The 11,856-nt window shown below is 42.0% G+C and overlaps 1 protein-coding gene across 2 annotated transcripts in view; it reads right to left on the bottom strand.

Moving 5' to 3' along the window:
- Positions 1–2,268: 2,268 nt before the first annotated feature.
- The window catches only part of LOC147020014 (uncharacterized), a 37,177-nt gene continuing 27,589 nt past the window's right edge, over positions 2,269–11,856 (bottom strand). Inside the window, exons 2-3 of one of the 2 annotated variants that reach the window (XM_085896708.1) lie at positions 4,179–4,586; positions 2,269–2,629 (exon numbers count right to left, since the gene is read on the bottom strand). In XM_085896708.1, the coding sequence (XP_085752834.1) occupies positions 2,498–2,629; positions 4,179–4,553 (507 nt within the window). In that variant the 5' untranslated portion in view covers positions 4,554–4,586 and the 3' untranslated portion in view covers positions 2,269–2,497. Of the gene's footprint in view, positions 2,630–2,862; positions 4,587–11,856 lie in introns of those variants that run through there. The other variant, XM_085896707.1, reaches the window with a different exon arrangement.

The following is an 11,856-nucleotide window of genomic DNA, read 5'->3' as shown; positions in this document are numbered from 1 at the left end:
AAGCAAAACTGGAAGCACCAAGGACCTGAAGACTCGGACTTTCGTCCTCCCGCACAGGTACCGGCAGCTCCACACCCATTCATCCAGTGAATCCATGACTTCCCAGGCCCGACGCAGATGTCTATTGACCTCTAACTCACAGCCAGCAGAGACATGAATATCACTGCCAAGGTAAGTGAATCTCTCCATTAACCTCAACATCCTCACCACAAACAGGCATAGACAGGTTAATCATAAAATGGTAAATATTGTTAAGACCTCTTATATCAGACCGTCTGGTTTTTCCGACCATCACATGATTGTTATGGTGTGTGGCTTTCCTCATCATGTCTGTGGAAGTGCATATTGGATTTTTAATGTGAAACTTCTACAAAGTGCACATTTTATAGAAACTTTTAAAATGGTATGAGAAAAATGCGAGTCGCAAAAGGGTTCATACTTGAACTTAAGACAATGGTGGGACGGCACAAAATCCCAAATCAAATGTTTTTGCCAACAATACTGCTCTTATAGCACATACAACACATTTGGTGTGATATCTGCTTTTAAAAAACGATTTACTTATCTGTGAGCAGAAAGCTGTATTGTCTTGCGCGAATGTCCAGCAGTTGTCAGAGAAAAGGACCCGTCTGCCTGAAATGGTGAAAGAGCGGGTGTCCGGCGCATTCGTCTGACTGCGGAATGAAAAAATCCAACTTGACACACCAAACAAAGGGTTCTTCAATTTGGAAAAAACGGTCAAGACCTCTCAACAGATCCATGCTTTGCGCTTTCTGGTGGTGATTTGTTGACCTCGCAGAGTGATATCAAGCATGAACTAACTACAACACTATTTTTGAAAACTCTTCGCAATAAGAACTGTGAATGAGGAGAACAAGAATGTGATGCTTGAACTGCTCCCTCCTTCTCTGTCTGAAGACCAACAACAATATTGCTTGAGCCTGGCACCTCTTGGAGAACTTACTGCTGCGCTCAAGGCCAGCAACGATGGGAAAGCCCCTGGACTAGACAGCCTTCCGGCTGAATTTTATAAGGCTTTCTGGGACATTCTAGGCCCTACTCTTCTTGAGGTCTTTCAGGAGAGTGTTGAACAAGGTGAATTGCCATTGAGCTGCTGGAGGGCAGTTTTGTGTCTCCTTCCGAAGAAAGGAAACCTGCATGAGACCGCAAATTGGCGGCCTGTGTCACTCCTCAACACGGACTATAAAATATTGTCAAAAAGCACTTGCAACCCATCTAAAGGAAGTCATCTCCTTCTTGATTAGCACTGATCAGTCATACTGTGTTCCAGAACGTTCCATATATGATAATATTTTTTTTGGTGAGAGACTTGATCAGTCTCAGTCAAACTACATCTCCCGTTTTGGTTTATTACTTTTTGATGAAGTAAAAGCTTTTGACAGTGTTAACCATTCTTTTTTGTTTGATGTATTAAGGAGAACAGGGTTTGGGGAAAAATTTATTGCTTATGTTAAATTATTGTACAAAAACGCATCTTGTGTGCTGAAGGTTAATAATAGTCTTTGTTACCCTTTCCCCTTTCAGCGAGGCATCCATCAGGGCTGTGCGCTATCAGGCTTGCTCTACAATCTATCCGTTGAACCTTTATTAGTTTTACTTCGGAACTCAGTGTTAGGAGTCTCTCTTTCACAAAACTCCAAAGTCGTTGTTTCAGCTTATGCTGATGATATTTGTGTTGCTATATCAAGTCAAAAAGATGTTTCTGAGGTCTCTCGTTGCCTTACCCAGTTTGAGCTTGCTTCCACTGCAAGGGTAAATTGGGAAAAAAGTGTAGCTTTTTGGGTGGGCCCCAGATTGCCTTCCTCGTCCCTGCCTGTTTTGCCAGGAGGAATACAGTGGAGTCGTGAGGGGTTTAAATATTTAGGCTTATTTCTAGGAATTGAAGCATAGGAACAAAAAAATTGGGAGAACTTCCTGGAAAAAATTAAATTGAAACTGGCAAGGTGGAAAAGATTGTACCAACTTCTCTCGCTTAAGACACAGGTGTCAATCATAAACAACCTGGTGGTTCCATTTATTTGGCATGAAGTTATCCCACTCAAACCTCCTAGATACTTGGTCACGGGCATTCAGAGGGTTCTGACTGATTTTTTTTCTGGGGTGGCCACCATTGGCTGGGTGGGCCCAGACATGGTCTGCAGACCCCGAAATGCGGATGGCCAAAATCTGATGCATATCCCAAGTCGGATAATGGCATTCCGAATTTCCACGATTAAGCACTAACTGTGCAGTGAGTGTGTTCCTTGGCAACCTCTCACAAACGCCTGTTTGCAGAAAGTGGAAGGTCTGAAATACTGTTACGAATCTGGAAGCCATTTGCACACAGACAGACAGCAGCCCCCGCAGTTCAGTTATTTCGATAAGTATGTGTTTATAGTCAGGGTCCCATTCTTCTGTCTAATGGGAATTTTGTGTGTGCGCTGTGAGTTATTTTATAGTCAGGTTTATTACATCTACAAAAACAACAATGGCACCGTCACTCACTCAACCGGGTCGCCATTGCCCACGTGTTTTTGGCTGAAGGCGTGGGTGGAGCCTCCATCTCCTCAGATCGAGGCTCTGCTGCATGGCTGCAGAAACTGCAGAAACAAGGCTGTAGAAACTCCATCTGCAGAAAGCAGACGTTTCAGAGTGAATAAAATAGTGTTAATATTTGCATTATATCCACATCATATTGAATACAATATTCATGGAACTAAATAACATAACCAAATCTCAAACATGGTAAGTATTTAAATACAACATATATTCTAAACAATTCAAGACAGAAGTATACTCTAATAGAAATGAATGTTCCTGTCGTTAACGTGAATTGCAACTAATCCTACTCATTGTCAGACTCTGAGCTGTCTCCATTAAGATAGTCCGATTCGTCTGGAATGTCCGAGTTCGAGTTATTGATGCTCGCTGAATTTTCAGCGATGTCTGCCAACTGCTGTGGTAGGACCCCTCCCTCGTCCTTCCTTGAACTGGATGGAATTTCCACGCGTACTCCATGATCCTCTGCTTTCCCTTCTGTGTCCTGTAACATAATGCTATGTGCAGTGTGGATGGAGCCCATTACTGGGAGGTTGTTAAATAACTGGTCAAAGTTGTCGAATTCAGAATGTAACACGGAGGGCGCATTTGGAGACTGAATGATTTGTGGTGTTAACAAACTGGATGTTTCTGCTACAGCCTCAGCAAGGGCAGTTTCCAGTTCCAACCTTTCCGAGTGTCCCATTCGATTAAGGAGGGTGATCAATTTCTCGCTCCTGAACAAGTGGCGCAGTGTCATGCATATCAACATGTGCTTAGGAAGTTTCCATTGTCTTTTGGTTCCTGCTCGGGCATATATCTTGTCCTATCGAATTCAAAAGTCGATTTTCTTTGGCTGTGTGAGGAGTTGGTCTTCCTTTTATGACGTAACTCAGAAATTTCTCCAGTTGTGATGGGATGATGTCTGTCATGTTTCCTCGATCCTGGGCTGATGGAGGCCATTTCAAGGCCTCTGCTTTCGTGAAGCTGTCAAGGATCATTCAATGCAGATATCTACCAGATTCTTGGACCATATCAAGAGAACCAAGTTCATCTGCACATCTTACCGTGTCGCTTGTGTTACTGTCTGCATTGTAGACTATGTAAGTTTGGAAGTTTCCTGTCCAGTGTAATCTACAGAACGCCAATGAGCCCTTGTACTTCTCCTGTTTCTCTAACTTAGCTTTAAGGTTTTCCCCACGGAAGTTGGGATTGGCGAAATCCGTATGCTGTAGGCTGCCGATATAAATGCTGGAAAGCTCTGATAGTTTAATCACGTGTTTGCCTCTAATGATATCTCTTTCTATGACTTTCTGAACTTCTGCAAAGGCCTGACTGTGTGCTTGTCCCAGGTTTGTTTGTCTCTCCTTGTCCTCTGTGCTTGTACTCCTCCATTTCTCTGGATTCTGTGTGTAGATAACCCGGCAGGATTTGTGATACTTCGCTTCTGTAGCAAACAAATCATGACCTCTAATCCATGTGAGTAATTTCTGGTCACATTTGTTTTCAGCTACTTCGAGAACTGTTCGCCATCCGTCACACTCAAACTGGCTTAAGCCTTCAGTGGTGTGTGTCCCTTTGATCTTGACCTTTTGTCTCCCCTTTGAGTTACAGAAGATGCAATCAGATGAAAACAGTACCTTGTCCCCTGATGAATCCCTCTGACTTAACTTGGAGCATAATGGAGTAGATGGATCTGAAGGAGTGGAGAGGTGACTGAGGTTCATGGTAAATCGTTGACACTCAGTCAGGGAATCTGGTATTAGGTCACAGGTACTCGTCATGCGTTGGACTGATCCATGTGGTTGCACCAGTCCCTTGTCTCGGATCTCCTTCAACCTTGCTAGTCGGGCTGTGGATAATAGCACCATAGGGCCATATTGTAACCCAGGGATGTGCACAATGCATTCAGGCTGCAATCGGGACTTCGAGCCTCCATGATTATCATCTTTCTGATGATTGGGAGGTGGGACTTCTCGCTCCTGGTCCCCTTCTGCTGCTTGCTGGTCAGACATCAGTTGACTATGTTGTGCACAGTTAGTACGAACCTGAAAATAGAAGGAAACAGCACTTGAAACTTCATATTTTCATTCAGTGTTAATTATTGCAATGTTGTTTCACATTGTTAAATATTTCTGATTTGGACTTGAATATATAATTTTATTACCTTACTTCATTAACTTAATTACCATTAATTGAAACTTATCAGTAGTCATACTATGAGAAAGATAATACATCTTAACTAACCTGTTATCTTCAGTTTAACATTCAACATGAATGTTTTGGAAATAAATCTTAAATAATATGTAAACAAATATCGACTGTGACGACTCGCTTTCCATTCAGGATACGGCCCATTCCAACACCGACACCATTCCTGTATGTCTCAAATTTCAAGAAATATAAGGTAATTAAAACCGTTTCTCACTATCATTAAATAGTCTGTACCTGCAATAAAATTCATATACTGTAATGTCAAATATATTCATTGAGAAATACAGAGTGTTGATTTTGTGTTTATTCGAAAGATAGGGAATATATATTCAAATGTATAAATTTCATTTAGATTTAATGTACAACACTGTTAGACATATACAGATGATCAGAATGCAATTATCTTCAATTTGATTCATCACACATGTATATTGGATATGATTTGGGCCTTCTGCATGCCATTTTGATTCGATCCGTAAATTGAATTTGACGCAAATCGATAAAAGTATAAATTTAGGGTACCCCTATTCAAAAGGTCAAAACAGGTAGTGCATCCCAAAATTTTCAATGTGAACATTCATATTCGTGTTCAGTATATCCAGTGGATTCAGAAAAACATAGGTTTGGGAGGTGGGGGCAGGGGGGCAGAGTGCACGGTGGCCATATTTGGCCCATGGCCTATTATTCTCTGGAATTTCAACTTCCAGGTCATTTCTGCACTTTCACCAGTGTTGGAATAAACAGAGTGTGAGACCTGTTGGAGCCATCCTTGAAGGCCTGGCTACCTACTAAGCTCATTTTCCTTAAAAATTGCTGTTCGTTCTGCTCATATTGTGGAAAATTTATTGAAAGCAGTAAATCAAACCTTTCACAGACTAAACGTCGGGTGAACTGGGGTGTATGAAGTGATCGACTCGCGTCTCTATTTCCCTGTACTTCAAATTGCCTCAAAAAAACAGGAGGGTGTGTTCTCCTCAAAGTTAGAGGAATTTGGTGTGTTTCACGTCATGGGGAAAAGGGCTATTTACAAGATATGTCTGGAAGCATGTATACCTGGTTTTACAAAACTGTTAAAAAATCGGTGCAATGAGACCTTACCTGCTGGAACTTTTTAAACTCCAGTTTGGAACAAAATGTATAGTTCTCCAACTCTTGGGGGAACTGGAGACCTGAATTGGAGATTCGCACATCATGCCCTGGTCACACAGACATTATTGGATTCGCTATATATGCTAGATATCCCTTATTGTCAGGTTGTGTGTGTGTGTGTGTGTGTGTGTGTGTGTGTGTGTGTGTGTGTGTGTGTGTGTGTGTGTGTGTGTGTGTGTGTGTGTGTGTGTGTGTGTGTGTGTGTCTGCAACGCAAGGCTCCACAGCACGAACCAGCGAACCGATTTCGATGAAACTTTGCCAACAGGTGGAATATATACTGGGAATGTGCGCGTTTGAATTTCGTTGCCTGGCAACCATCCGTTGCTGTGGAGCGGCCGAAAAACCGCGTGCAGTATTTTCAATACTTGTCCTTCAGTTTTGAATGTAGAGAAACGAGACTTCGGAATTAAACACTTCGAGATATTTAGAAAATTTTACTTAAGCCGATTTTTGATTGAGGTTTAATTTTTCAAATCGTAGTCCTTCAAAAATCGGGTGTCTATTTACCGTCATTTAAGGTGTGTATACAATGTTTGTAAGGAACTACACCGTCGTTCCACCTTCGATCTCTCCTCGATCCAAACGTTATTGACCAAAGTGAAAAGGATCCAAAATAAATGGAATCACCGGCATTTCTGTCTTTGTGGATTTCTAATAATATGTTTATTTATTTACCGAAAACGATTCCACGACCCACACACCACCTTCAATTATTTATTTATTTACCGAAAATGATTCCACAACCCACACTCTGCCTCCAATTATTTATTTATTTTCCGTAAACGATTCCACGATCCACACACCACCGTCAATTATTTATTTATTTACCGAAAACGATTCCACGACCCACACACCACCTCCAATTATTTATTATTTAAAGTGGGAGGGGCGTAGGGAAGTGGGCGTGGCTTATGAAAAATATTGAGTGGCTCAGGAGGTGTGGTTAAACAAGAGCATTGAGAGAAGTTTATCGGGTTTTCCGTGTGTGTGTGTGTGTGTGTGTGTGTGTGTGTGTGTGTGTGTGTGTGTGTGTGTGTGTGTGTGTGTGTGTGTGTGTGTGTGTGTGTCTGCAACATGAGGCTCCACAGCACAAACCGGCAGACCGATTATATTTCAAATGGTAGTCCTTCAAAAATAGGGTGTCTATTTGCTGTCATTTTTTATGAGTGCCAGTTGGCAAAATACGCAATAGGAAAAATCTTGCCAGGCAGAGGAACAATTGTATGTGAACCAATACGTCTTGGCAATGAATCTTCGTCGGTGGATCGGTCAGAATGAAAAGCATCGTATCCAGCGTTTCGATCCTAGCGAATCCCTAGTTGCCTTCCGGCTTGTTCCATAAGTTTAACTCTTCTGTTCTGATTTTCTGTCCTTTTTGTGATTTAATTGAAAATATGGCCCACGCTTTTATTGAATGTAAGAGATTGGTACCCCTCTTTCACTTCCTTCAACAGCTTTTCTATAAATTTAATTTTGTTTTTCCTTTCCAGTCTTTATTTATGGAATCGAGGGGAATTATAAGAGTAAACCAGTCCTCTCATTTTTGTCTTTTCTGTTGGGCATTGCTAAACTGGCAATTTATAAAACCAGGAAAGCAAAATTGAAGGGGAAAAATGTAAATGTGCTTTTCTGATTAAAAGGTATGGTTTCGGCATGGGTAAAAATGGAGCATGCTTATCTTTTTAGCTTGGACATTGTGGGTAATCTGTGGTACACTGATGAGGTTTTGAGCTTCTTTTTGTGATTGAATCCGGTTTGTAAAAGTGTAAAGTACTTGCACTTACTTTTTGCATATGTGTATTATTCTGTGGTGTGTTTGACATGAACAGATACCTTTGTTTGTATTGCTTTTGTTGAATTTATTTTTGCTGTAAAAACTTCTGCATTTGTCTTTATGGAGTGTGCTTTTCTGGTGTGTTTTGATACTTTTATAATAAAAGTATATAAAAGTCTCTCTTTTTCTTTCTCACTCCCTCTTTCTCTCTTGCTTTTTCTTTCTCTCTCACTCTCTCTTTCGCTCTCTTTCTCTTTCTCTCTATCCCATCTTCTTTGGACGGAAAACGAGAATCGTTATTGACTCGCAATCCCATTTTTCCTCTGGCACGACACCGCACACCCCCCCACATTGCGCTACACCACACCTCCCACTCCCACACCTTAGACACCACCAGTATTCCTCCCTCCTACCTCTTCTTAAGCACACTAGGTTGCGTTGGTCTGTCGACCACGCCAGGTATTTGGAAGCCGTTTATCCTCATCTGCTCTATTTCTCTCTGGGCTATATGCAATCGTGTGTGTGTGTGTGTGTGTGTGTGTGTGTGTGTGTGTGTGTGTGTGTGTGTGTGTGTGTGTGTGTGTGTGTGTGTGTGTGATGCGACTGTCCTAATTTCAATTAAGATTGTAGAAGTTATAACGGGATAGGTTTGCTCTGCGTCTGCTTTTGTAAGATTGCTTGCCTTTTGCTGCACCCAACAAATTCCTTGCTTTCTCTGCTGTACATACAAATAAACCCAATTCAATGTGCCACATATGTTTCCTCGCTTGGTGGTAAATAAATGCTTTGTCTAGAAATGTTCCCAGCTCGTTTTTGTCTTTTCCTCCATTGGTCCAGCATGGTTCGCACTCTAGTTTAGCCGGGACGTTATCCCCTAACGATCTGTTTCCGAGCCGCTACGTTCTTGGCAGTTGTGCTCGGCTGCATCTGATCTGGTAAGGTGATTCGTTTTGAGCAAATGCGTACCGATGGTGTGTCCCCCGGTAATTATATCACATGACCTTTTGGTGAACGGTATCAGACGGAGGACCCAAAGTCACTTGGTCGAGTTATTAGCATTTTCGGTCAATTAACGACCCGCTGCGTCACTGTGTGTCAGCGACCCACTGTGCGATGGCCTGCGATTCCTGAGAGTTTGGTGGGAACCTGTGGCAGCTCACCCCTCACGGTCTTCTTCCCCGGGTCTGCAACAGTAAATTTTCTTGTTCGAGAAGGTCACAGTAATTAAAATTAAACCCTCAAAATACCCAGTCAAGTCTCCCATTACTTTGTATTGATTGCGTGCGCGAAAGATTCCTGCCAAAAACTCGAACGCCTCGGCTGTAACCATTTGGTCATCCGTGCACAGTTGGTTTTAACTGGCCATACATGCGACAATATTATCTTTCACATAGCTGCAAAAGCTTAGGCACTATAGAGTGTAGGAGGTCATGATCTTTTTTTCTTTTTTTTCTTTAGTTTTCAAAAAATAATGTGCCCAAAACGTTCCTCGGCACTCATTGATGAACGTCTGACAAGTTTCCTTTTGGCCATCCGAGGAAGATGGCAACACACGCACATATACATACACATACGCAAACATCTCTCTTAAGGTATAGATAGCAAAGCTTTTGATTGTGTTGATAATTATGAATTGATGTGGATTATGCTGAGAGAAATGGGGATGTTGAAGCGCCTATTATGTCTGGAAGTGATTGTAAGAACAGAGTATGGAAAGGCAGGATGGTTTTGGATTGGAAAAGGCGTCCGATTGGGCTGCATTGTCTTCCCTTACTTGTTTAATCTGTACTATTTGGAAATCAAACCTCGATTATACAGAGGCTGGAGTCAGAATTGAAGGAAGATTTATCAAAAACTTCTACTTCTACTTCTACTTCTTCCCCGCACAAGGCTGCAGGTTAGCATAATTGGTTGAGGGTGTGGTTGTGCCACTGATGCAATTCCCTTTGTCAGTAAGGACAGGAATTTTGAATTTGGCTAAGATGCCGGTGATAGCTCACCTACTTTTCGCAAAGGACACTGGGATTTTTAAGATGCAATAACTAATGCTAGCAGACGGGACTCCAGTTTAATGTCCACCTGAGGGACAGTACACGCATTGATGAGTCACACTGCCTGTGAAACACTGGGATGACAGTTTATAGCTAGGCGGAGATTCAAACCCAGGCTGGACAGCTTAGAGGCAAGTGTGTATACTTGTAGGGCATCCTGCCAGCCTCCAAGGTATGCTGACAATACCACCCTGTGAGCAGAAAATAAATAGGCCTTGATGAAACTGCTGCAGACAGTGAAGAAGGAAAGTGAAAAAGCTGGTCTTTGTTTAAATCTAAAAAAACAAATCTTGTCAACAAAGAAGATCGACATGCTCAGATTAGGAGACGTAGTGGAGTTTCATCTTTTTGGGGTTCCAAGATTCAAGCCTGGGAAAATTGTGGAGGAGAAATTGTTGGATAGTTAGCATTGGGAAGACGAGCAATGTCAGGATTGACAAAGATCTGGAAAGTTAAAGATGTGACGATACAAATCAAGTGCAGGCTGGTGAATGTTCTGGTATTTCTAATTGCATTGTATGGATGTGAGTCGTGGACAATTTAAAAAGAAAGGAAGATTGACAGTTTTGAAATGTAGTATTGGAGATGAATGTTTAAAATTCCATGGACTGCAAGAAAAAAAGAAACCACAAATGAGTGCTTGAAAAAAATTAGACCACCATGTACATTCGAAGCACTTATGCTAAAACAGAAATAATCATGCTTTGGACACATCATGCATGCAGAAAATGAGTCTGGAGAAGTCAACCAAGCTGGGTGTGGTTGAGAGATGAGAGGAAGAAGGAGACCTTGGATGTGCTAGATGGATGGAGTAAAGACTGCAACCAAGCTGTCTCTGCTAGAGCTTTGGGAAGCAGTGCAGGATAGGGATGTTTGGAGAAATCTGATCATGAATGTCTAATGAATAAACTTCTATTTCCAGTTACCTGATCCTGGTTGCTTCTCATGGTCCTCTGAGAGATCTGCTTTCACAAAGCGAAGTAATCATTCCAGACTAATCTATGTTGCCATAGATTTTATGTTCTGTTTTCGCCAATTGTTCTTCGTATTGAGTTCTCACTTCTTTGTTTTTTTTTTTCATGTTCATTCTACTTTTTTTTCAATACTCCGTCTCAGGTTCATAGTTTTGGGCCTACCCATCTTTCTTCTTCCCCCCCTCCCCCCCAATTGTTTCCCATGCCCATGACATGTTTCCAGTCATCCTTGTCCCCACTGTTTCATTCAGCTTGTGTGCAGCCTCTTCTCCCACACATGTCCTTCTCCTACTCCACTTGATCTTACGCTCACATTTTCTTCATTTTGTTTCCTTCCATTCTGCTCTTGCTCTTCCAAGAGCCTCGGTCAAGTATACAAAAAAAAAGTCGGTTACGACTTGACGGAACTCGATAACCCAGTCTTAACGAGTAATAACTCTTAACTAGGCAATATTGGGCGATCACTGATATTTTTCCACAAATTATAATTAACTTGTAATTCCCACTCTTACCTAGTATGACCAGAGGATTTGTTTTCAGACTTGGTCGTTTCCACAGCCTCAATACCCCCTTCCTCCAGCAGGGGTCAATGGTTAAAGCACTTGCACTATTCCACGTGTACAGACAAAAATCAAAGTCGTCTCCCCACACTCACCGGGGAGCGGGTAATTATGAAATGTCCATGACCTGAATGGGTACTCTGAACACGGAGGCAAAATTTAGCTGACTTTGGCACAGCCGTTTTTGATTCTATAATAATCATACATACATACATACATACATGTAGAGGTCAAAGAAAAATAAATGGAAGCACAGTTGTGCTTCACAGTTGTGGATCCACAGTGTATCCACAGTTGTGGATGCTAAGGTAAATGAGGGACACCAAACAACAGCTTCCACACAGTTGAGTTGTGGCCCATGTTCTAATTAAGGAAATAACATCCCAGCATACTTCGTCGCATGTATAAAAATGTTGCACACGCCTGGTTTCCTACAATATTATGACTAGCATGGCTGCAAGGGGAGATTTCCCCCCCCCCCGCCATTCCCGCCCATAGTGTTCTCATCCACAGAGCATGTGCGGTCATCCAATGGTTTAAGCATGACACTGGTGTTATCCACATGTCATGGCCTTCTTTGTCACCAGATCTGAA

The sequence above is a fragment of the Eptatretus burgeri genome, chromosome 9 (genome assembly GCF_056783735.1).
Source record: "Eptatretus burgeri isolate ZD-2024b chromosome 9, Ebu_testis_v1, whole genome shotgun sequence".
Lineage (NCBI taxonomy): Eukaryota > Metazoa > Chordata > Myxini > Myxiniformes > Myxinidae > Eptatretus > Eptatretus burgeri.
The sequence above is the reverse complement of the archived record's forward strand: the minus strand, read 5'-3'. Positions and strand labels throughout refer to the sequence as shown.